Source organism: Ceratina calcarata, unplaced genomic scaffold, assembly GCF_001652005.2.
Source record: "Ceratina calcarata isolate Rehan_Ccalc_2016 unplaced genomic scaffold, ASM165200v1 scaffold297.2, whole genome shotgun sequence".
Taxonomy (NCBI): Eukaryota; Metazoa; Arthropoda; class Insecta; order Hymenoptera; family Apidae; genus Ceratina; species Ceratina calcarata.
In genome coordinates this window covers 2,525,239-2,552,509 of record NW_017152138.1, presented here as the reverse complement: position 1 = coordinate 2,552,509, position 27,271 = coordinate 2,525,239, and the positions used below count along the sequence as shown (strand labels likewise).

The following is a 27,271-nucleotide window of genomic DNA, read 5'->3' as shown; positions in this document are numbered from 1 at the left end:
GAAGAGCGCGGAGCTCGGTCTTCTGGTTCCGCTCGGTGCAGGGAGGAAACGAGCCGATTCAACGCCAGAGGCCCGACTACGACTACACGTCGCTTATTAGCCGCCAAAGGTTATTCGGTTGCGACCAGGACTTTCGGCGACGAGTTCTTAGGCAAATACACTGTCTACCATCGAGATTGAGACGAGGGAACGGTGATGAAAGGGTCACGGGGCCACGGAAATGCTGGTGACTCTTTTTGTTTTCTTCATTTTTCTCGTTTAACTTTGGCACTGCTCGAGATGATTAGGGAGAAAGAGAGAGAGAGGGGGAAGGTGATATTAATGATGAAGGCTGGGCGAGGGCGGCATCTTTGTATTATAGAACAATCGAGTGAATGTTGTAAGGGAGATTTCGGCTGGATGGAGTACATAACGTCGGGATGTTGAGAGAACGCGAGTAGGGGTGTGGGTGGCATTGTCGAGAGAAGGTTTGAAAGGAGCTCGCGGAAGTGAAAATTAAAATGAATGTCACAAAGGAACCGGGACGGTTGTTCTTGTTCGGTGGAGTGAGAAAAGTACTTGGTTTCCGAGGGCTGGCCCCTCTTACGCGAGGAGGATCCTCGAGGGGTGCATGTTTGGAAACCTCTGCGATCGCACCTTCATTTCGAACGACAGTGGATCGAGTTTTTAATTAAAAAGATACTGGGAAAGCAAATACGTCCGAGAAATTTGCTATTAATCGAATCAAGTCTATCGGAGATAGGTTGACGAAACCGAGTTAAATAATCGTCGGGATTTAATGGAACAGGCGACGTGGTCGTTTCCAATTAAGAAAAGAAAGCAGACTTGATTTGCAGTGATCGCAAATCTTTCAAAGAGCCGAGTCTGCCGAGCTAATAGCAATTAGTCTTCTTCAGAGTGAATCAACAGACACACACACAGTTAAAAGGCTCGATCTATCTCCCCTAAACATCCAACTATACTCAAGTAATCGAAGAAAGAAACTAATGGCGTCGATCAATTAACCGAATTGATAAATAACGCGGTAGCTGTCGAAGAAACCTTGTGCACGCTTTTAAGCCTTTTCCTTTGTCGATGTTCGACTACCCTCTTTCCTCTTTCTTAACGAAGCCAATGTATAATAATTGGTAACCCGCGATGAGCGAAAATATGAAGTTTCCGAGTGATGAAGGGAATTTAAAGGTTTCCTGAATTTTAATTTCGAGGGAAAGTCGACGAAAATTTAAAAATATTAAGAGAGGCGAACTCTAGGCGATCCGCAGGCATCAGATCGTTCGAAAAATTAATTACGATCGTCAAGTGGACGTGCTCGAGTTAGTACGGGTACTTACAGCTTTGCTAACTACGTACATATAGGATTCAAGAAGAAAAGAAGGAAGAAAGAAGGGGGTATCTGTTGGAAGCATCCTCGTGTCCTCGACGAAGGAAAACAGAAACGATTCAGCCACGTCGGTAGACTACTTAGTTACTCGGCTACGTGACACCAATTAAACCTTAAAATATTGTGCACACGCGGTCACATACGCCTCTAACCCAATTTACGAAGATTTCGTAACCGATAACGTGTCGATTCGAAAGACCCTCTTAATCTTTACTCTTTTCTATGTTAGCTTCATGTTTCCTAATCATGCACGTACCTATTCTCCTTTCCGTTTTTATCTTAAATGTTCGCATGAATCAACATGATACGAAATTATGCACGCAATTTAAATAACCCACGTAATTTATACTAGTTTCCTGCAAGAATTCAATAAAAAGCTGGAAAGCTTTATGCAATGTAATATAAAAGAAAAAAGAAGGAACACCTGAAAGCTCGAATATGTTAATATTAAGTAAAAGTACAGACAAGAGAATGGAAGAAGTGCCTCGAGGAAGCATTCTAGACAGGTTTTAATGGTTCTAAAAGTTTACAAATTCTGACAGAAAGCCAATATAGGCTGCTCCTTCTTATTTCTAAAAGCAAAGATGAGTCGCGAACTCGCGTGTTTCCGGCAAGCCGATTTGAGTAATCAAGTCTTTTATGCACGGCTTTTTGAACAGGGGACCTTCCATTCCATTGTGCGACGTTGTTGGAACGTACCACGATTCCTTCAGGAATTTCGACTGGTCGAGCCGCTTTGATTCGTCTGAGAATGGAAGAGCTCCTTGACGCAATGATCCCTGAACCCGAACGTGATCGCAATAGGAAAATCGAGGGAATGATTCGTATGCGTATAGATGTCTACGGCAATCGACTTCGAATGGGACTCAATTTGTAGCGAATAATGGACTCGACTGTATCCAGAACTAGATCACTCTGACAATAACCGAATACATTTACTTGTAATGCTCCATGATTCGACTATTAGGATATTTAATCTAGGTATATGTATAAAAACTTAAAAATGGAAAAAAAGCAGTTCAGAATGTTTCTAAAAATTTTTATTCGTCGACCGCGGGCGAGTCATGCGGACTAAAATGAGGACGCAATGGTGTCGCGGAACAAGTCACAGGAAAGGAAATTTGGAATTCATAGCCGTCGCCCGTCAACGGACTAAGCAAAGTCCGAAAACCGTGTTTTCCGACTAGGTCGGAGCAGGCAGGAACTAATTTGCAATGGAAATATCTTGGAATCGTCCTATTTACATGCTCCCATCCCCACCTTCGAACGTATAATTCGAAATTGACCTCGGCTGATAAACGAAGAAACTACTTAAGCTCGCGCCTGCTGTGAACAGCCGGAATTTATTGTCTTAAAACTGAAGTACGAATACCTATCAGACAATAGATCGAATCAAGAGAATTTAAGGGTGATTTGTTCCAAATCAGATAAAAGTGCACAGTTGTGTTTACGAGAAGATACATAAAACTAAAAAATGAAAAATGGCTTCGTCTTCGGGTTTTTAATGTACGTGAGCAATTCATACTTGAACCACTTCAATGAATTTCCTGAAGCATACCGAAATGCGGCAACGGTGCATACTTGTTATTCCACGGTTTTCTCCTCGAAAGAAATAATTCTGCAGAATCATCCCACGAATAATACTCCTTTGCATACTGAAACATTTTTTATTTACATTTATACCCCTCGACGTTTCCCCATCCCTCTATTTCCGCTGCATTCGTAACAAATTATCTTGGAAGGAAGAGGAGAAACAATCTGTACCGACCCTGTTTTAAAAACGTAACTCAATCTCTCACAATTGTAGAGAAGGAACTTGGATTAACTTCCCTGCTACCGATCAAACGCAGACGTCCGATACTTATACCCACGAGCTATATAAATCTATACCTGTTATCTGCAGTTACGTGTGTAGGTACGTACCCTTTCGACTCGCAGCTGTAGCCACCGCCGAATCGACAGGATATCTGATATCCCGAGGAAGGCCGGATAATCGTTGTCGGATATGCGACAAAAGTTATGAAAAATGTTCATCGACAGATCTGTCGAACGGCAGAAAATCGGATAATAATCCATTGTCGAACGCATTGCAATGGCAAAGATTCAGGTATCTACCAATGCTTAATTCGCTCGCTCCGATCGATCCCTCCATTTATTTTCGTCCCGTGCTCGGTTTAGTCCGCCTTCATAATATTTTATTCATCCTCGATACATCGATACTTTTTTCGTCTAGTAAGGCAGTTTTAAGAGTCGCAGAATCCGCTTAGAAAATTCGTTGAAACCAAAATTCGCTAGCGGCGATAGATCGATCGAGCGTACCAGATCGAGAGGAACGGGATACGTGGCCAAGCGGCGTGTGAGAAACGGGGGCGTGAAAACGGGTGGCATCAGCGGTGCGGCTGGCTAATAATAAAAGCGAAGAAATATTTCCTGTAGGTACTGGAAACCACCGCTGACACGGCGCGGTACGACGGAGAGGAGAACGACGGCCTGAGGAATAGCGATGAGGGACAGCGATAAAAGCGATACGGATGGAACGTTGGGAAAATTGATGGAAACAAAAGGCTGCTGGGAAAGGTTTTCAAGGTACCTGCCTACGGTCCGCAATACACGCGTACGTGTATGTGCCTGTGTGTGTGTGTATGTAGCTATGGTATGCAGAGTCTTTGTAATGGAATTTTGATTGTTTTAGTTGGAAGATAGGGTGCTGTACAGATCGGTTGAAAAATAGCAGGAGAGTAGAAATACTGTTGGATACTAATGACGTATTCACCCTTCGAATGTCACGTCCATATAGATAATACGTTCTTGTATATCGTATATGATGATAGATCGGCGTAAATGGAGCAAATGGAAAAATTTCGTTGTCCATTGAATGTGGATAATAAAAATTACAAGAGCATGAGTAGCGAGGTAAGTGGAATATAAAAATGTAAGCGGGAAACAAGTGGAGGTTACACAGGGGCGATACGTGATGAACACGTAAAACGTGAAGAAGAGAAGGAAAACGAAGGGTTGGCGAAGAGGGCAGCGGCGGGACGAAGGGATGCTGGCCACTTGACTTTGGGCCGCGATTGCCGCGAGTAACTCGTGGCCAGGCGGCCAGGCGAAAGTGGCCTAGACGAGCACAAAGAACGGAAATGACGGTGGAAATCTCGCTTTGAAAATAGTGGATAGAGCGAGATCCAACGAGATCCAGTTGTTTTCCGAGGATTGAAACTGGCCCGATATTTAGGAAATTAAGCGCCGAGTCGGGCGGAAACGGTGCTCGCTCGGAAGCACGTGATCTCGCTACCGTACCAACTGACGTTTTTTTTTATTCACTGAAGAAATCGTGCAATGAACTAGGATTTCCTACCGTACCTTTTTGCGCTCTCACGGATTACACGTGTACAAAGTGTAACCACATCCTTTTTATCAAACACTTGTAGACTAACAGTTCTGCTTTTTCGACCACTTGATGTACGAAAATATTGCTTCCACCTCGTATACATTTTTTATACGAGGCATATCGATTTTATCAAGCAGCATGATGCAATTTTTTATACACGTCAAACGCCTTTGATCAAAGAGAAATTCATTGGAGAACGAGATTTTTCAGCGCGAGGGTAGAAAAAGAGGAATAGTTAAAATCCCATGATCCAATCAATGTGGAATCGTTCGAAAGACCTTAAAAGGGAATTCCTTCTGTACGAAAGAACGGCGATGATACCATTTTTTTAATTTCGTGTGATAGAAACCGACTTATGAAGGGACGAGGGAAAGAAAGGCTGACTGAGCAGTTTGGACGGAAGTCTAGAGGCATCCGCTGTGAGGAACCCGGAGAAGCTCGAAAACGGTATGTATTTCTCGCGGGAACCTCTGCCATCTCGCGCTACGAGCTACGAGCGGTGGCACTACGATACGATACGAAACGCGACGGAACGTGCCGCTCCGTTTAGGATTAGCTACGGGAAACAAGAACCAGCTTCCTGTCCTTGAATCAGCGCGCGGCTCGAAATGGGTTTCGACGATTTCGGGACTCACGTTTCTTCTCATCTCGCGTTAGATCCGTGCTCACGTGCAGCCATCCGATTGTCGCACGGTCGTTGCACCGTCGAGCCTCCTCGTTGCTGCAGCAGTGTTGAGAGCAACGACGACGACGATGACGCGAACCGTGAGAACGCTGATGAGGTCGAGGGCGTAAAAGACGTCGGCGATGATCGACCGCGGCGATGTCGATGCGGAACGTACGGGTACGGGCAAGGGTACAGGTACGGCACACGTAACAACGACGACGACGATACGGGATAGCGAGCACTCGGTGCGATCGCGAAACACGCGCGAGCGACAAGCATCGCCCCAGCTCGACACCAAGCTCACGACTGCCTCACGACCGAGGGCTTTAGCTGGGGGTTGCTTCGACTCCGGTTCACCGGTTCAATCGGTGGCTAGGGATGACCTCGGAGAGGCCGGGGGTGCAACCGTTACCCGAAACACTACTGCCGTCTACTGGCTACCGAGGGAATATCGCGTCGTTACGAGCAGATTATAGGACATAGGGGTAGCAGGGCGCAAGCTCGACGCTACCAAGACAGTCGAGAGGGTGGCGCAAGGCTTCGGCGCGGCGCGCGAATTTCAGGGGTAGTCGTAAAGTTTCGACTCCCGAGTACTTTTTATCTATTTATTGCGTACGAACGAAGGACTTTAGCGATTTGTTTGAGAACCGATCATGGGAGGAAAATGACATAGTTTCTAATCTCTCAGTATTGTAAAGAAAGAAGCTATTTTCTTATTTAAAGCGTTTAAAACTGTTTGTTGTGAGATTTTGAAATGTTGACAGAGAAATCAAAGTTTTCTCTAGTACACAGTCACGATTAAAACAGCGACGCAGTAGAAACTGACGATGAAGGTCAGACACGCGATACCTGCGTTAGCTCTCTAAATTCTAAACTCTAAATTAAAACTATGACGCGTGGCAAATAACACGTGGAGAGAGTATCTAAATAATGTTTTCATTAAACTAAATGCCTTCAATGCAAAATTTCGTTTGTTGTATTTTCTTCTGGATAAATAAAATATAATCGCGATAACGTCTTAATGAACAAATTTTCCGAAGTAATTATTATAAGAAAAACGGCTCTAACGCACTAAGTTTCCTATTTGCGATCACATTAACCAGCACTTCGGCAAAGTACGTCTTGATTCAAATTCAAATTTAATCAGGCTACTATGCACCACTTACGGCGAAAAGCAAAGTTCCAAGTGATGTTCTCGGGTAATTGCATTAACCCCAGTAACGGTACACACGGCGAGTATTAAGGTCCCGATAATTAAAATTAATTAAACCAGCCTCGGTGCGCATATACGTACAAAATTTCTACTGTTTTGACACGAGCGTGACATTGACTCAATTTCGCGGAAGAATCTAATATCGTATGCACACGCGTGTAACATAGCGCGAAGAAACTTGCCCCTATCTTCAACGGCATCGATCGCGACCATGACGGAGGAAGGGGATTGCCGTTCCGACCTTCTCCTTTGGCTGAACGATCACAGCTTGTCGAAACTGTTAGCGGTTGGTCCCACCCCCTCGTAATGCATGTTTCCTTTCGTAAACGTGAAACGGTGAACACACCTACCTCGTACCTTGTGCTCTGGGGTAGTTGCACCTGGGGTGTCGCTGGAGAGCTCAACAGGTTCGCGTGCCGGATACGCTGGCGTACCGGAAGTCATCAGCGAGGCTGCACGGCGTGGTTTTCCACGCGCGGTCTCGATCTGGTAATGGTTGCGATCTGATCGTCCTCACTCTCTTCAGATAGGCGGTGCTCGTAAAAGTTAGTTCTCGATGCGTTCTCGATAAGTAATGATGGGCAGTAACGGAGATGGGATTTCAGGGGACCTTGATGGATAAGAAAATATACGTTAAAGCGAAATGGTCGATTGATCGTGCAGAAAATTGAAAATGAATAATCGCAGAATACGAAAGAAATTTGGAGTTGATAATGAAACGATTGGCGAGTCTGGGAAAAAATGTGTAAAGTGGAGAATAAATTGGAGTTTTTAAAGATGGTAGGTATTAATCGTCCGATAAAAGACCAAGTAAAATTGTGGGCCATCTATTCTCACTTTTATCGACTCGCATTACACGTAACTTGTACGAACTTCGACGCGTACACGAACACATATAATTAAATAGTTACAGTTCCTGGAAAATCGGGGTCGATAAGAGGTAAGTACAAAATTGCTTAAGCTAAACGATGCGTTCAAGCATCAGGATTCAAACACGTCGACGCGACAAATATTTACGAACGGCCTCGACGTGTCTGGATCCTTAAATTATTTTTTTCTTTTTTTTATTCTGTGCTCTTTATCCTTTGTCCTATTTAAGAAATGCATGCAGGTCTTTGTAAAAATATATCAACGTACGTTCACACACAAATTCTAATTGCAAGATGAACCTACTCTCGATATTGAAGTACCGTGTAATATTAGGTATATTAATTCTTCTTTAAAGTATGCTGGATTTCGAAAGTTTTTTTTTAAGTTCAAAGCCAAAACGTGAGATTCCAATATGTATCACAGAATTTTTAATTTTCCTCATCCGCGCACCATTTTCACGAGATGCATAGCTAGAAAAAACGAATCACGGAATGGACGAATAGTTGCCAGAACAAGTTTCTCAACCTCGACTATTATTATTTTTTCTTCCATTTCTTTTTCAATTAGAAAAAATTAATTGACAATCGTTTCATTTAGGTCCACTTTGATTCTCGCGGCCGATCGAACGAAGCCACACTACGAAAACTAAACTTATGTACAAAATCACAATGATCCCTGCGAATAATACACTTAACGCGTCGCATGTGTATGGTTGCGTATAATCTCTTGGAATCCGCAAGGAATTGTATAAATTACGATAATTATATGCACACACAAGATGCACGAACACGCACGCATACATACACACGAATCCTAAATTTTTCACGCACCTTGCAAGCTACCTTTCAATCGCGATTCGTTTTTGTTCGATTCACGTGTGCGCCCAATCCTAAACATTATCTATCAAACTATGTACAATTAGCCCGTGAACCACGCCATTTACGCTAGCGTCGTATGTCCGAGTACGTCCGTGAGAATAACGTCATGTTAACGCGAGTGTACGATGAGTGAAAAAAATACATAGATGAAAACACGATCGTACTGCATCTTGAATTCAACGCCATTCGAAATTATATCGCTAGAGAAAAAAAATACTTCGCGACATAACGAACATTGGTAATTATATGCAAAAGGAAAATAAATTCAAACCTAATGAGATTCTTCAGTTTCGCAGCCGAGCATTGATTTATCTTGCAAAATTTCGCACATCAACATAACGACAGCTGATCCTGGCGTAACGCGATAAATTACTGGAAAGGATCGCTCAAGTCTAATCCTCTTAACGGTGAACACTACCGCTTGTGGCTCGACTTGCTCTTAGGACTTTCCGTGGCGCTATCGTTAGGGTCTTTTCTGGGTCTTAGAATAAAATTTAAATTATGCGCAGTGTTGACGGCGTAGTAAACGTTCGCCGAGTTTGGCAATACCATCTCACGATCCGGTAGTACTTGAGCCAACGTGTACTGATCAGGACTGCCTTCAATTCCGAGTTTGAGCATCGCGTTACGTATCACTTGAGGCGTCCTTTCATTGTTCGAGAGCATAATAGACTTGTACAGCACCACACCTTCGGTCTCCACTTTGTCGGTCTCCATCGTGACCTTGATTATATAAAAATCGGGTGAACTCTTGTGCGAGTGGCTCGGGCTAGACAGACCGACGAGACTCGGGCCGTTCCCGTTACTGATCGCGGCGGTGTTCACCGGCGCAGGCGGCGCTAGACGATTGTGCTGATTGCCCGTCGCCCCGCTCCCACCACCGGAACTGAGGGACACGTCCAATGATGGCAAAGACGAGCTAGAGGAAGAGCTGGACATCTGGGACGGTGAAGTGCGCCGATCGAGAGAGTTGTGCGGCGAGCTCGGTAGCGAATCCAGGTCGCAGTAAAATTGGGAGCTGCTCGAACTCGACGTGGACGCTATTGAGTCGTTTTTGCGGTGACCCTGATGACACTGCAAGACAAGTCCGGTAACGGGCGAACGAGATCGGGATCGAGATTGAGATCGTATTATCGAGATCAGGGAGAGCATGCTGACCTGCTTCTTCTTCCCGCGCGTGTTCAAAGTGTTACCCGGCGGCGGCGGCTCGATTTGGCAGCTGAGCTTATACGCCTCGCGATCGTCCAACACTACCACGGAATGAAACCAACGATCGAACAACGGATCCGTGTTAAAGTTGTACGCGTTCGCGGCACCCTGCAACAACCTTATCCTGGCGAGAACCTCGAACTCTTTTCGACGTTTATCGAAGTTGATCAGACCCTCGGCTATGGTGTCCGGTATCGCGGTGTCTATCATGGTGAGATCCGTTAAGAAGGTTCCCAGATAAGGTATCGTGCCGTAACTAATATTCTGGATAGAACGGAACACAAAATTAATTAAATTACAATAATATATAATCGTAAAAACAAAACAAAGAAGTATGATATTACTTACTCCCGCATGAGTATTCTGTTTCTGGAACAACTTCTGTAAATGCCTGTCGCTCCTACCAGCGGTGTCCGCAAACTTGGCCGTGCCCTCTTTAATTAAAAGCTCTCGCTGCGTCCACGCGTTGTTCTCCTCCGAGAAGATCCTCTCCAGTTCCCTGAACAATTCGTGCTTCTCCCTCGGCATACACTGCCAACACTTTTCCAGCCTGTAAACCGGGTTGCTCTGAAGACCGGACACGATGGCCTTCAAACTGCTGAAGTTCTTCAGCACTCGCAGTTCTTGAGCAATATCGATCCACGTCTCGAGGATTCTCGCGCGTTCTTGTGATTTCAACGCCGTATCCTTAAGTATTGTCGATATCACACGAAGCGACACGGCATTGAACTGGTTCACGGTGGCCAATACGGTAGCAGCGTCGTGACTCCTCGAACGATCCCGTCTCGACCAGACAGCACCTAGACATTGATGGGCCACCAACTTCTTGAACACTTCGGCGTCCATGCGGGTCAACTGCTCGGCGAAGTGCCGGTGCGGAACCTCGGGGAAACTATAGTTCGCCCAGTGATCCGCGATCGGATCCGGAGAACCACGTGGTAATCGACCATTGTCGTATACCATACAGGAATCTAATCGAGTAAAAAAATGAATCACAACGATAGAGTTTATCTTTACACAATCACATAAATGTACGTGGCTACAATCTACAGAAACACCGAACCATGACACATGCTGTGTATATTTCCGGTTAACGTGTAACGTAATAATATTATCAGTAAATAGTCATACGTTATTGTAAGAAATTGTTTTCACTTTAATCTACCCGTCCCTTATAATACATTACTACTTTTTGACATTACGATGTAACGTATAACGATTACGCGGCGCATAGAGCAGACATCCTGTTGCAAAATTTCGAAGGTCCTTACCTATCTGATCTTCACGCTGAAACCTGTGCAAGCGATGCCTTGCCTTGAGCTCGAGCTCCGAGCCAGGAAGCCGTCGATGCGTAAAGTCCAAGAGCCTGGTGAGCAGGGGGTGATTCGGCGGCGACTTCCAATCGCCGGGATACGCGTCCAGCCATACGTGAAGCGCTTGCACCAATGTCTTTCGGTGCTGCTCACCTGTCAGGGCGCCACCGGAAGTCTCGTCGAGAGCATCGTACCTCGCTAACAATAACTCCAGCACCTCCCGCGGCGTCGTGAACGCGCGATACGTTGCCAAGAAGACGTTTATGTACGTCGACTCGAGCTCCCCGTCGTCGTTCGCCAGACTCTCTACCAACCGCTGCACCGTGCCCGCCTTCAAGAAACGAACTCGCACCGTCTCCCATTCCAAATGCGAAATTTCGTCGTCCGAATCCTACCGGATCGTGCATTAGAATTAATAAGTTTGCCAGAATTTAAGAATCCTGTTTTATGCATTAGTCTGATATTTGAAATTTCTTATTACTTACCGACGCAGAGAGGCTTCTGGTAGGCCTGTGGTAGCGGACCTTCTTCAGGTACACCGTGTATATGACGCCGTCGCCCCTTTCCTCGCCCCATAAACGCCACGTGGGCTGTAAAATAAAAGCAGACGGTAAAAGTTAAACGCAAAAAGAGATACGTCTGAGACACCAGGGAATCAGTAAATATCATGCGTCAGGCAGGCGTTCAGAATACCGTGCAATCTCAAACAGGGAGTACACTTTATACGACAAATAAATAAGCTGCGTTTGCGCTTCACTTCCGGATACCATCCGCGGTCCGTAACGTCTAAAATCTAACATGATCGCGGAACGATAAACATGGATCGCTACGAAGATCCTTATCCCTGTGCCACCACCTAAACCACGACTTACGGTAAACCCGACACGATTTTAGATTCTTAATTGCTGTTCCAGAAAGATTAATTACCACGTGAGGCTTGCCTTGTTAAGTAATTTACCTTATGCTACCTAGCTACCCATAAATACAGCACAGAAATCCAGAGTGATTTATAAATTATTTATCGGCAAAAACGTTCACTTCACGGAGATCGCATTTCTGTTGCACAGAACAAATTTATGATCAGCATTTCAACATGTTCACAAGGTGCAGAGTTTTAATTCGAATGCGAAAGATGTAAGAAAAATTGGCATACATTAAAAATCATCTGATTCATAAAAAATACACTTACGTAAATGGCTTTAATTTATATTCGTAAATCTGCGTACGCACGATGCAATTCCAAGGCAGCCAAATTTCCAATCCATACCCAATCCAACTATTTGATCCGCGAAGCATTCAAACTTTTTAAATCGTCCTGACCAACCTCAAGAATCTCACTAACTCGAAAGCTATTTCAAATACGAGACTCGCGAGAATTTCGAGCATTCGCAGAATCAATACATGAATAAGCCAATTTCCCCTCATCGATGCCCAGTTAATTTTTCCAAATCGACGAAACGAAAGTCGTGTGCGATTAAATTTAAACCGCAGGGGAGTCCGAAACGAGTACTGAAATCTTGATGAAAAGTGTATACCATTAGTTCTTCGGAAACTTGTCCGAGGGGACAAATTGTGGGTTGTGGGACTTTGAAAGGCGCAGGGAGACCACTAAAAATAGGATTCTCGTTCTACGAGATTCGCTGGTTTATTTGGAACGCTAAACGCATCTGCCAAAGTTATCCACTCTCTCCAGCGTGTGACTTACCTGCTGGAGGCCAACAAGAGAGTCCTAATAATGTATCTGACAAAAATATACATGTGCCTCTGAAGGAAATGAAAATATCAGTAACTCACGTATTGGAATATTTTCGCTGAAACCAAATTTCTCTCTTTGTTTCTTTTTCTTGGTATGTACGTATAAATTGTGGCTACATACAATACGTATCGCTACAGATTCGAAGCGTAGAAAAACAAACCGTGTCATTGCCATTCGCTCGCCGCTTCTATCTCTAATGTGCAACATTTACTGCCTTCACCGATAGAAAGACGGGACGGCGGCGTGCGGCGTATACCTAAGTATTTACATGTCATGTGCACACTGCACATAATGCTGAACGAGACGATCGATGAGACCGCGAAAAGAAAGCTGTTCTTGTTCTTGCACGGAAAATGAAAGTACGGTTCAACTGCTATCTATCGATTGCTAATTGCGCAGGCGAGTTCCGGTTACCGTAACCATTCAATTTCTATCCACGTCGTGAAATAAAAAATTATGCTTTTACTTAAGCCATTTCTTCGATCAATTGCAACGAGCAGTTTAAGAAAACAACGTTTGTAAGTTTTATAAAAAAATACCCGAAACCAGTTAGGTAGTACAGTTAGAAACGCGGCGATTCCTATGCCAATGGCGAGAATAATAGCGTAAAAAGAGGTAGAACTCGGTGTGGCATCGAAAGAAAATACCGGAGCGACTGCGTTTCTCGATGATGACGAGTAAGTACTGTTGTGGAGTCTAGTCGGAGCAGCAGTAAAATTGCTCGGTGGAAAAAAGCGGCTTACGCTCCGGAACGAACCGGCAATTAGAGGCCTACTGAAAGAACCCGAGCGTGACTTAAGGTCCTTATGCCTTCTGCCTTATATTCATCCATACGCTCCTCATCAGTGGACGAGGCTCCTTGGAACACGTCAACTATCCATTGTTCCACGGAGAACTGTATGTATATTCCTCACGCCTGGTCAGAATCGCTTGTCCACTCTGTACGACGACTATACAACTTTAGGTTCTATATATCAAGATCCTAATTCGATTTTCCCCTTAGATTCCCTTAACTCCTTACGCAAAGGTTTCCATCGGAAGGAACGAGACGCGACGTTCAGTCTTGTCAAATGGCAAAGTGAATTGTCATATGGTAAGACGGTAAGAAAACCAAACGCGACGTGTGTATAAACTGATATCTAGTCTATTATTCCACGTCGACCTATAAAAAGCTTACCATCGGATTATCAGAAGAGGAGAAGAGATACGAAGTACGATCGATAAACATGGAAATCCGACCGACTACATCGCAACTGGTGGAATCGGCGTAAACATATTATCACTGTTAAAGTCACGATTCCGTGAGCTAGTTAAGGTGGAATAACGTGTTCCAACCGTGAACCCGAATAAGCAGGGTCACCGTGCCATGTGCAGAGTATTGGCAATGAAAGCGCGGGTCGATCTGCCTAATTCGATGAAACGTTTAACTACTACGGCTACAATCGATCCGATTCTAAGAACTAATTTCCTGACTAACGTTTTGAAAGATTGAACGATTTTAATTTTTAATTTCACCACTTCTTAGAATCGATGTCTCTTCGTTCCGGAATAACCTGTCGATAATCGTAGCCTTGTACACGTAAAGTGTTTCATCTAACAATTAGAGATCGATACCAAAGAATAGACTGAGATTTCAGAGAGGAACGATTTCTTTTGTCATAGTGTCAGGTTCGAAAAAGGCTCCAAGGATAATAACCGCGATCAAAGCGAAAGGAAGAAAGGCGAACGAGAAGAACTCGTGGTCGCGTGGGTAATAGTATGTACTATGTACGTACCAAGACATGGCCGGAAGTTCAAAGAACGAGCTCTGATAAAGCCAGAGCTTTGTCGATGCCTAAATGCCCATTACAAAAGCCACTCACCCTATAGACTATAGACCCTCTCTTCAGCGTTTACAGTCAGTGTCGCAAGTACACATGTCGAACCACCTCGTGCAATGTATTTAGCCAACATGCAAACATGCTAACGCTGCCAAAGCTTCTATCCAAAGAAAAGTCCGGATTCCCAGATCATCGAATTTAAATGTCAGGGAACACCTCATTGTAAACAAATCGAAAGTGTAACACGTGTCCGGCGAACAAAGAAATTTTGTTAGGGAGAACCTCATCTATCAGAAGAGCCAGCGTGGCGCCCGTTTCCGGTCAGGCAACGCACATAATTATGTATGTATGTATGTATGTATGTATGTATATAGTTGCATATACGTAACAATGGATACGTAAGGTACGCAAAGTACCTTAGATTTCAGATAAGCAATTAAACGAACCGCTGGCACAAGAAGTCGCGGTGACTCACGCTGTTAAATAAGGTGACGATGGCGAAGCACCTTCGAGGTTCGCTATCTCATACATGTTACCAATATTCCTATTTATCTATATGTATCTATGTATGTATATGATTTCAAAGTAACGTCAAGAATATATACCCATAATTGATGCGACTGTGAAGGAATGAAGTGTAGCATTCAAAGAAAAATCCAAGCGGAACTGAGCCTCGTGATCTATTCGCGCATATTTATGTATTCATAATTTGCGTCTATTCGCGCGTCGTCCATGAGTCAACGCGATGATAAGAAAAAAGTAGAACCAAGCGAAGATATCGACATTTTCCTGTCCTACATGTCCAGGCAGAACCGAAATTAAAATTTTAGTGAAGAAAACGATGCACTTCACGGTTTAACACATGTCTGTGACGTGTGAAATAATTACATACAAAAATAATTACGTATTGACGCAAGAGCGGCAGAACACTGTCGTTCATTAAACCGGTTTCGATCAAAAATCGACGAACGTTTGACGCAAAACTGCGTGTCATCGCGACAAGAGGAACGTGAACAAGATTATGCACCGTATCACGAACCGAAAGGCGTCACATTTCAAAATACGTACATTGAAATTACTTGTAGAACAGCAATTAAGAGAATCAATAACTCGTTTTGCTCATTCTGAGCATCATCAATTAGACTACGAATGTTTATGAATTTGTGATAAGAAAACTGGACACTGTATGCGGTACGCATACTGTGACATTTAATTAATAAGAATAAACCATATTTAAATTTTGTTCTCTATAGCAGTACACTAAATATTTTATTTTGCATGAAAGTTCGCCGTCAAATCATTATATCAATTTTCGTCTAACGAGTAATTATTCACTTTAGACTTGAGTAGAGCGAGAATTTTATTGGGTCAATATAACCGTAGCTCATTGTCAGCATTTATTTGGCCGCGTCTCCCCTGTGCGCAGTACACACAATCATTAATGACAACGATACAGTTCCGATGACACTCTGACCCTGATTATCCGATTAAAACCGCTACCACGTGTGCGACACGACCAACGCGCAGCTACGTTACTATTCGGACGTTTAAGTGAATCATACTTGTTCGCGTGAAATCGAATTCTTTCGAGCCTACTCAATTTCAAAGAGTGTACTTGATTCACGGTAGGTACACAACTCTCGCTGTTTTTGTTTGCTGACTGCGTTCAGTGAGAAGAATGTTTGCACGAAATTGTTTTCCGAGGGAATCGAAAATAGATGCAGTAGTATTGGCCTCAGCAAAAAAGATTGATATGGCCAATAAAGAAATTCGATAACCAGAACGATTGAAAGTAATGGAAATGTTTTCGACCAAGAGCATAAAAATACATGATTAATCGACAAATAATTGAAAGCTGGCGATGGAATTGTTTTCCTATTTAATCCTGACTGACTTTTACTTCAACAGTTATTCTAACGTTAACACTGGAGGTTCGCCTGACGTTGATACTTTCTCTATCCATATCTTACTTTAATGCAACACAATGAGTTTCGACTATGTACGATTTACGGTTCTCTACCAGACCCATTGTTCCATTCTTGATATTCTCATCTTCAATATGGAATCCTTTAATTAATTTACTCCAAAACTGCATTATCATTTAATTCCCATTGCGAAAATTATGTAATACTTATCATAATAATAAAACGCACTCGTACCTCGTACACGATGCACTCCTCTCGTTCCCATGCACGAGAAGACAATACTATGATTACGATTACGATAATAGAATAAACGCTTAGGCATGCACGCTACATCTACACGTACACATACATATATATAATAGCAGTGATAGTGATATACGTTTGCGGACCAATCAGAGAATAAACAAATTCTACGAAAGCAATTTGCACCGATAACCTATCGGTGTATCACAATCATATTATATTATAGATTGCGCTTTTTAAACCGGAGATTCCGAGTAACTTCGAATATATGCGCATATTTATGCTTGTTCTATGGGAAATATGAAATATTCGCGGACGTACTATCAACGAATATCAACATATGTATCAGCTATACATACAGCATCTACATACGTATAATCTTATTTAGTACTTGCAAGGAAGGTATCCTAGGTATCCCACGTCGATTTAGATATTTTCTCGCCGATAAAGAAATATGTATCTTATTTTTTTAGTACAGTATGACATATTCATCAAAACGAATTAAATTAGACTTCCAGCACACCTTTCTTGTTCGAATCGAATTGTGGATGACCGAATTTTTTCAGGGTTTAACAATAAAAGGCGATAGCGTATTTAAGCCGAGGGAATCCCTCGGGAGGAATCGTTTTGGGAAGACTTTCACGCGATTTATCCGGATTTATCGTCTAATTTACTCAAGACCGAAACAATCGTATTATGCTTTTACCGAGGAAAACGATCAAGCGTCGAGTCCCGACTCCGACGCTTTCTACGCCAAGTCAGGTTTCCAACCCCAGGTTCGACGCCTAATAATAAATATTACTGTGCATGCACATGTAAGTACTCGCTCGGTACTGTGATCGAAGTAAAAGTAAGGTTTCATCGAATGAGATAGACATTTAGCTTTCTTTCAACAAAAACGAAAGTTTCTGATTTTTTTCTCACATGTGCAAAATTTATTATTAATTTTCCTGAAACTAGTTGTTGAAATCAAGACACCTAATTTTAATTTAATTGCAATCATAAGTCATACACCGGTATCGATCGCATGTGTAAACGTCGAACGATCTCGTTATGTACATCTACTCCAAATATTTAGCTATCTATACATATTATCATGTGTTTACGTAGAGTAGATCAATTGCAAATAACTGTCTCGTAATAATCAAACACGGGTCATACATGTTTAGAAACGAATTATTACGCGATACAATAAATCTTGAGGTCTAGCAAGTACTTGCACATGTCTTCGTGTGTACTCAGAAAGTCACGTAACGACGTAGGAACCCCCGGTTGAAAACAGATCTGTTTTACGCTTAAATCACGCAATACGAGCAAGGGGAGAATAAGTACAAAACAAGGAAATGGAAACAGGCAAGAGCAATAAAAAGAAATGTCGAAGGACAATCAAATTGAAGAGAGAGCGACACAAAAAAAAAAAAAAATACGAAAACAGAAAGAGAAGGGAAAAAACAGCAACGAAGAAGACAAACGAACCGACAACGACAATGACAATAAAGAGCGAATGTTGTGTGCGTTCTTTTTACCTGCTGCACGTACCACTGCGTGGAATTCTGGTTCTTCCTGTGGCTGGTGGGCTTGCAGGGGGCGCAGAGCAGCAGGGGCGCCAGTTTGTTCACCCCCTTGAGACTGGCCGACGCCGCGGCCGGGGGCGACGTTGGGCTCAGCCCGTCATCCCCCAACACGGGCCACAGCATCCACGTGTGGATGTCAGCGGAACTTCCCCTTCTTCGCTCGGCGCTTCGATTTCGATTCTGCCTGTGCAAGCGTGCAGTTCGTCTCGTGATTCATTTGACCTGACTCTCTGTCCATCCAAGCACTGACAATCAGACGCGATGCTCTCGTTTTTAACACGACGATCCGTTCTTTAAAATTTTTCCTAAGCTTCGCAAGTCGCACTTTCATTGCAAATTCTAAACGTTTATAGAGTGTGCAATTTCATCAATCTGAATCACTTGAGATTTTCTTTGATACGACGAAAGCGAGCAATCTGAAGGCTTATAGAAGTCTCCAGTGAATTCGCCAATAGAATTCACAAGCCTTTTCCATCTCCGACGTCGACGATCAATCGCGATTCGCGATCAGTCAACGTTCTCGATGAGCAACTGAATTCAAGGATTATCGCCGATTCGAATCAGAGATTTCAATTCCTATTAGCATGGCAGCAGAGGCCAAGTACGTATTATGTGCGTCAATAGCGACGCAGCAAGAACGTATGCATCGTTCGATGCATCATCATTAAAATAGAATCAAATTAAAAGTGCGACTTCCGATCATCGATGATGATTACAATAAAATCTTTCATCCAATCGAACCGTTTTAGACTGCGTTTCGTTTTCGAGCTGCTCCGTTATCACAATTCTTATTATTGACGAAGAGGTCAATGTAAAGTTCAAGGCAAAATTTCCTATACTTGTATTTTTCAAGCCCCAGAGTTTATCGAATCCTGTATATATTTTGGAATCTATATTTCTATTTAAAGCAAGTTCCCTCGCGACTATTACACGTACTTGTAAAACTCTAAATTCGTTAAACAGTAGCCTATGACCACTTTATTATCCTTTATTCTTAAATAGTAAAAAATTAAAAGCAAACGAAGCAGTAGTTTTACTCAAGTTGAAGGTAAAGTTAAAGTTAACAAGGATGTCGCTGGCATGTAGGCGGAATTGAGCTTCCGACCATTAGCCGATTTTCCAAACGTCCGCCCACACAATCCCGTGGCTTTTCACATTTCGAAGCACGCCATGTCGCCCACGAATAATTGAAATCTACCTTCCAGAAATATTCTATGGAAATGTCTGTTTGTCTGCCGCTACGTCTATTTAATTGATATCGACGTGTAAAAACGAAAAAACCGATTTCCAAATAAAATCCTATAGATAGATAAAAATGTCGTTGCCCGTCGACGCCTCGTTTCGATAAAACTCACGCCCCGACACCGCTTGTTACGAGTTACGGAAAATTCACACGTTTCATGTGTCACAAACTTAATCCTTCCATTGTGTATCGATTTAAATTGACCAGTTCGTCACCCGATAATGCTTTATCCGAACCATTACGTATTTCTGACAAGAAAGATTTCGTTCACAACTTGGTAACATAAGTTTTCTGCGTTTAAAGATAATTAAGAGCAAACTATAAAGTTTTTGTTTGAACAAATGTCACGCGTACGCCACTTTAGCTCCGTTTCTGTAAGCGAACACGGAGAGCACTAGCTCTACTTCGTAACTCCGTAGCAGGCAGGAAGCGTGCTTTAGCGTTAGCTGCAGTGCGTTTCATACGAGCATGAATCATTTGGCGGCTCGGCTCGAATGACTCGGTTGTTACGTTATTTTCTTATTTAACGCGCGCGCGGGATAATGCGTGCCTCACGAACCATTCGAGAAACTCGAGTCGTGCACTACAAATATGTATTTATACAAGAATGCGTGCCTATTCCGATAATTTACAACAGATATAACTGTACTTAATTCTTATAAAAACTATATATATTCACGATGGATAATTATGATCAAACGAGAGACGAGGAAGAGACGACGGTCCGCTAAAAAGACCGGATTCCACGATTACATTTGCATATTCGATCCGGTCGAAAATATGTCAGCTTACGTCTGCTATTTTTTATTAAACGAAGAATAAGATAGAGAGGATGATAAGGTCCTCTTTCGAGTCCATTTTTACCGCTTTTCGACATAATAATTAATTATTAACGACTACTCTTTATCGTTCCTGAATTCATGCCAAATTAGCGATAAATACGAAGTGTCAGTTGAAATAAAATTTATTCTATTTCGAGGAGAATATAAAAGAGGGTAAGTTTTACTTGAAACATTTTTAGAAACGAGATTAAGAAATAATTAGAATCGGAACTTGAAATGGAACGTCCAGTATGCACGTATACGAGTCTAACGTAACAGAACGAGCTCTAATCCGAAACAGCAAGAATTTCGAGCACGTAATCGTCTATTTTTATACGTTACGGGTATGCACGATCCCCGTGTTCGATTTTTGATCAGACGCGACGGGATACAATTAAAAGAGCAGATTAAAGAAAGGAAGGTGGCCGCGTAACACGCGGGTTAGTCATACACGTGGAACCTATGCACCTACTTTGCTGGGCGTGGGACTGTTTGCGTGCGATGCACAAGCGTTCGATTTTCAAAGAACTGACAAACCTACGCGCTAGCAGATACACACGCGGAGGGAATGTGCACGTGTGCTCGGACCCTCACGTCGTTCGCCCATTTGCTCCGATAACAGTTTATCTAGGTATCACCGAGCCGAGTATGAAAAGGATGCCTGTGCTAAGTAACTCGTAGATCGAATTATGTTTGATACCAAAGTGGATCCTTAAAAACGCAAAATCTATGAAATACAATTGCAAGTACATCACGCTTTGTTCTTATTTATCGATATCTTTTTATCAATTGATAATAATAAGATATTGGCTCGATTAATGTCAGACAGAAACAGACATACAAATCTAATTGAAAGGCGCCAAAGCTCGTGGAAATAAATTGAACGACTGGTAGAACAAGTCCACGTGACTTTCGTGATATGAAAACATTTCCGCGATGAAGTAATGTCATTGAAACGAGTATTCCCGCGTATTATTCCTTGGTCTACAGATCACAAATACGAATAAACATGTATTTACGTAGCATAATCAAATAGAACATTGCGTGTACTACGAATTCCATAACTTTTCACGATACGGTTCCCAGTCGTGCCACCGGGGAAAACCTACGTCAAGCCTAATGACAGTAAATTCTAGAGAAATATCGATCAATCAAGCAGTGGTAACGGAGATATGTCAGACCATCGCGATGACTGATGTATCAAAAAAACGGAACTGTTCTAGCGGGACATAGTTACGTCGTTCACGGTCGCGGCCTTGCGAACCACTATTATTCCATTTATTAATTGTACTCGATCCGCAACGTTTCAAAAATAGAAATTTACGATCACGGAGCAGCTCGATCGTCGCGGACACGATCATTGTACAGTCTCACTCTTAGGACAGTCAAGATTGAAAAGAGGTTCAACTCAATTGCTACAAGATTGTATTACGCCAACTTAAAACCACTCGTAAATCTTAATTGAGCTCCTAATTCGACCAAAATTCGTTTATCACTCACCGGTGTTTCTTCCTCCTGAACGAGACGGTATGATCGAACAAAGAAAACGAAGGCACTGGACGTGGTCCAAAGAACCCGAAGAAAACACGACTCGGATCCCGGCTAGGTAGGCAGTATACCTACCTCAACACCTGCCCTCGTACCTTTCTCTCATCCCAATACACGCGCGTATAATACGTACACACAAACACGTGCGAGCGGCACGCGAGAGCAAGAACGTTGGTCGCCGAAAACGAAAAGCCAGATGACGGCTGGCGAACGGTGCGCAGGTGGTCGTCGAAGGAGACCGAACAGGATAGGAACCGAGTCACGCGACCATGCTACATCAACAACGGACGTACCGACACTGCGAACCACTCGGTTCGCCGTCCCGTCAACGACTAACTCCAGCCGCGGCATCCAGCGTCCGGCTCTGGGGCCAGCGAACGCGCAATTCAACCCGAATCCGCTCCATGCGGCTGACAATCAACGCAATCGTACTCCTACCGACCAGTGACCATCAACAATAAATAAGATATTAGCCACCACTGACAGACGCTTATATCATATCAGGTTTATCAGCCAGTCACATTACGTGTATGAATATACTTATCTGTGTATGCACCTTGTCTCGGATTTAAATCTTTATTAGTCATGAATTCTAAGCATATTGTCTTGTTTATGTAAAATTATATTTAATAAATACGTATAATTTCCTGGATTTTTCTTATGTCCATACGTACAATAAATGCCTACTTATAGAATTTAATTGAAGAGCTAATGAATTTTTTATATTATAATATATAGCGTCCTTAATTTTTTGTCCCAGTGCATACACGAGTATAAAGTACTTGTCAATTACAAGAATGATACTTATGTCACGGCACAGGCTACGGGTAAAGTCGAGGATTGATATTACCATCGGGAGAACCTGCAGTTCGCAATCGATAAATTCGATTTTCTCGCGACTATTTTTCATTATTCATTCATGTCGTCGCGTTTCATTTCGGTCACGCTTTCTACACAAATCCTGGAAACCTGACACTTTCTTATGAGATCACGCGTAATCAGAATCTTATCGAAATAGAATGTCAGTAAAATATTCTTGCTATAGAATGATTTAGGGGATGTTTCACGCTAAGATATCAAATTCCTATAACTCAGACTACTCCAGACATTGAATTAAAAAATTAAATCAACGACTGATCAAAAGATTGTCCTTATCTTAAAATAAGTTTAATAAAAACAAGCAGCTTTGAAGATTTTAGATAATTTAATAGATAGGAGAGATACTTGCAAACTGAAATCGTTTTGTTCAAATGGCGAACGTAGACACATTCACTTTGCGAAAGTTCCCTCGAGCGTAGCTTCGCTACTTCAACATCAAGACGTTTATTTGTCTCCTTCGCTACTATGATCCCCATAGATGTGGAGAGATGGGACGTAATCTCATTCCTCGCGTAAAGCAGCCTGAGTCATCAAATTCACCCTGTGCTATGCTCGAGGGTACTAGCATGACGAGAAGCTGAGGGTAGCTGACAATGAGTACAGTGTGTACACATACTCATAGCCATATCCATATGTCCACCCTCGCCCTGAGAATATAGACAGAGACTGAGATCTCTCAGTTTTATACGATGTTATGAACGATTCTGTAAACAAATCACTATTTTTTAAAAAAGAGCCACGTTTGTCTCAAGGAAAATACGCCTTTTAAATATAAAAGAATAAAACACGAATTTCATCTTGTCTAAATTAATGCAAACGTACGTCTAAGAAAAAACACTGATTTATTGAGCTATGGAAATGGAAGTACTTGGATTGGAAACTTTAAATTCGCTTCGCAGACTTGAAGGTAGGGTGAGAAATTCTCGAGAATCGATCTGTTCTCTTAACTCGAAGAGACCCACGCCGAGCACAAAAGGATCTGAAAGCCACCCCATAGTCTGGCGCCCAGACTACGAGCACTACAATTACAATGTCGAGTCCTGGCGGGGGTCTCGACGCGGTATGTACGTACGTACGAACCACGAACTTGAACAGGCCGCGAGCACGTGGATCGATAAGCAATTGTAGCCTGTCGTGGCCAGTATATTCGCCTATCCCACCCGTTATCGGCTATAGCTCGAGACGTGATAAATGTTGCCCGTGACGTCGCGGGTGTGATGCAACCAACCGAACTACGTCATCGTGTTGCAACTCGATACACGTACGTAATCGCTAGCGGCTGCACTGAATTGTGATATCAAAACATGAATACAAAAATATGAATGAAAATAAATCTACAGCGTCATGTGTAGATACAATCACGACATCGCTACGTGCGTATGCAAAAATATAAAAACCTAATCCAAATAGGAACTACAATTATTATTTTATAACAAATCTCAGCATTAAGGATAGATACTGTTATCTAATTTTGTTATCTTTTCCAGCAATTATATGTATATCAAATTGCATCGTATAAACTCAATAGTACAAGTATCATACTAATTAATAATATTATATCTAACAAAATTCCAATGCGTTCATTATGAATCTTACTGGTACCGAATTTCTTCGTTTTCAATTTGATTTATAATAATGAACGATAAAAGTATTATAGATAATTTTCTATCAAAATATTTTAGAAATAAGATGGTGTTTCATACGCATCAGTTTACTTTAATGTTTCTTCCCTGTTACCATTTTCGTAAGAGTACTCTTTTTAAAATGTTTTTTGCTGAAGGCTCGCCAACTCCGGGGATGGCAAGGAGTCGTGAAATTCCCGTTTTCGCGGATTTCGCGGTGCGTTTGCGACGCGTCGCGATCATGAGTACGTGACTCTGTACATTCCTCTCCACGGTTTCGTTTCGTTTCGTTCGGTCTCGTCTCGTCCCGTTTCTGTACCTTACGTACATAGCCAACCCAGCGTAGCTGCGGTGTGGCAATTCACCGTACAGTAAATCTTGTTAACGTTAACCCGCGCGAGTACTCCAGCAAACCACTCGCGTCAGTCTGCACACGAGAACCTGGTCCAGGACATAAAATCGATATCAGGTTCCTAGTGGGCCTCGAATCGCAATCGGTGAGAAACGCACACTGTACCAATTCGAAGGTACACTCGTTTTTATTCTGTTTCATTGGAGGACTTCACCCCCAGCGCTCATTAATTAAACACGAGATTAAACGAAGCAGAAATCGTTTAGATGATTAAAAAAATTTGATTCTACTTTTCGTTCATAATTAAGTCGAGCTCGAATTTGTTTCATATTTTATTTACCGTCATTGTTGCTAGCTGAGAATAAACGAAGGGTGCGACTTGGGTGATGAATTAAGGGAGGATGACACGACGAAATTTAAGTCACGCGGCCGAATTGCACCACAGGCAGAACCTTGAGCCTTGCATAGCGTAGGTGTGTTTGAAGTTGAGTCACAAAGATGCGTGCGTGTCCCACGCACGACCCACAATTCACGAGCTACGTTTTAACGACGATCGGCTCGATAACAGAATGCCGAAACAGCTATCGACGAGCGGCAACTAGTTAAGACTGGTTGAAGAGTTTCGTGATCGATTCGTGTACATGTGTAATTACGTACATGCATGTATATAAACGTGTCTGGACATCGTGATTCCTCGCGGAAACGATATTGCGATCAAGGTCGAATCTGTCGAAACAGTTAGCCGGATCAAGTTGGACAAGCCTTCTAGCAGTAAAGTAAGTACTCTTTTTAAAATGTTTTTTGCTGAAGGCTCGCCAACTCCGGGGATGGCAAGGAGTCGTGAAATTCCCGTTTTCGCGGATTTCGCGGTGCGTTTGCGACGCGTCGCGATCATGAGTACGTGACTCTGTACATTCCTCTCCACGGTTTCGTTTCGTTTCGTTCGGTCTCGTCTCGTCCCGTTTCTGTACCTTACGTACATAGCCAACCCAGCGTAGCTGCGGTGTGGCAATTCACCGTACAGTAAATCTTGTTAACGTTAACCCGCGCGAGTACTCCAGCAAACCACTCGCGTCAGTCTGCACACGAGAACCTGGTCCAGGACATAAAATCGATATCAGGTTCCTAGTGGGCCTCGAATCGCAATCGGTGAGAAACGCACACTGTACCAATTCGAAGGTACACTCGTTTTTATTCTGTTTCATTGGAGGACTTCACCCCCAGCGCTCATTAATTAAACACGAGATTAAACGAAGCAGAAATCGTTTAGATGATTAAAAAAATTTGATTCTACTTTTCGTTCATAATTAAGTCGAGCTCGAATTTGTTTCATATTTTATTTACCGTCATTGTTGCTAGCTGAGAATAAACGAAGGGTGCGACTTGGGTGATGAATTAAGGGAGGATGACACGACGAAATTTAAGTCACGCGGCCGAATTGCACCACAGGCAGAACCTTGAGCCTTGCATAGCGTAGGTGTGTTTGAAGTTGAGTCACAAAGATGCGTGCGTGTCCCACGCACGACCCACAATTCACGAGCTACGTTTTAACGACGATCGGCTCGATAACAGAATGCCGAAACAGCTATCGACGAGCGGCAACTAGTTAAGACTGGTTGAAGAGTTTCGTGATCGATTCGTGTACATGTGTAATTACGTACATGCATGTATATAAACGTGTCTGGACATCGTGATTCCTCGCGGAAACGATATTGCGATCAAGGTCGAATCTGTCGAAACAGTTAGCCGGATCAAGTTGGACAAGCCTTCTAGCAGTAAAGTAGGATGTTCAATGTTTGCAGTTTATCAACAAGAAAATACTGGTATCGTGTTCTATCAACACATTGATATAGAAGAATTGCAAGGGAACCGTAGAAAAAAAATGTGGAGAGTGATAAGGCTTAGTTGGATGTTGTAATTGTTAATCGAGTTTTCCATTAAAATGATGTTGCAAGTGAGTGCAAAGGAGAAAATCACGGAATAGATGATAGAAAATGAGTAACATGTGAGTAAGATGGTATTATACCATCGTCTCCGCTCTAATTCTTCATTACGCACTTCGCACGAATCACGAATCGATCTCACGAGCGTGGTTCAATCGTGAGAAAGGCGGATATCCCATTCAGAATTCAGTACGAATTTCTTTTTTCTCTTCCTTTCCATCGCTTTCCTTTCCTTCTCTCCCACACCGCGCTCTTCGAATTCAAACAGAACCGTGAAAGCACACGAGGAAATACTACTAACAAGTGGCCCTGCCCGTGTGATCATTCGGATAGCGAATAGGACCCAACGGGGCTCAAAATACAGACGGTAATCGTTCTTTTCGGTCGTAATCGGTACCGAGGAAGTCGGAAATGGCTTTGATGCTAGTGAAAAATGTTCCACATGAAACTTTTAGCTTTTGACAGTATCTACAACTTTTGTTTGAAACATTTTTCGCTAGCGGCAACAAATAATCAGTTTTTGGTCATATACCTCAGGAGTAGTCGATTAAGGATGTATTGGCTATACAGTCAATCCCAAAAGTTTATGCACTTTAGAAATGCATTTTTTAAAAAGAAATCAG

The 27,271-nt window shown here is 42.7% G+C and overlaps 2 protein-coding genes across 19 annotated transcripts in view; both read right to left on the bottom strand.

The window, feature by feature from the left end:
- The window catches only part of dysc (whirlin protein dyschronic), a 57,450-nt gene extending 51,588 nt beyond the window's left edge, over positions 1-5,862 (bottom strand). For all 7 annotated transcript variants that reach the window (XM_018023003.2, XM_018023008.2, XM_018023009.2 and 4 more), the window contains exon 1: positions 5,408-5,862. The gene's annotated coding sequence lies outside the window, so the exon portion shown is untranslated. The remainder of the gene's footprint in view (positions 1-5,407) is intronic.
- A 1,601-nt stretch (positions 5,863-7,463) lies between these two features.
- The window catches only part of Rgl (Ral guanine nucleotide dissociation stimulator-like), a 24,186-nt gene continuing 4,378 nt past the window's right edge, over positions 7,464-27,271 (bottom strand). The window contains exons 1-7 of one of the 12 annotated variants that reach the window (XM_018023116.2): positions 21,805-24,322; positions 18,193-18,485; positions 11,408-11,512; positions 10,881-11,313; positions 9,958-10,580; positions 9,559-9,873; positions 7,464-9,474 (exon numbers count right to left, since the gene is read on the bottom strand). In XM_018023116.2, the coding sequence (XP_017878605.1) occupies positions 8,815-9,474; positions 9,559-9,873; positions 9,958-10,580; positions 10,881-11,313; positions 11,408-11,512; positions 18,193-18,363 (2,307 nt within the window). In that variant the 5' untranslated portion in view covers positions 18,364-18,485; positions 21,805-24,322 and the 3' untranslated portion in view covers positions 7,464-8,814. Of the gene's footprint in view, positions 9,874-9,957; positions 10,581-10,880; positions 11,314-11,407; positions 11,513-18,192; positions 18,486-21,804; positions 24,323-25,045; positions 25,465-27,271 lie in introns of those variants that run through there. The other 11 variants (XM_026812832.1, XM_018023118.2, XM_018023121.2 and 8 more) reach the window with 11 other exon arrangements.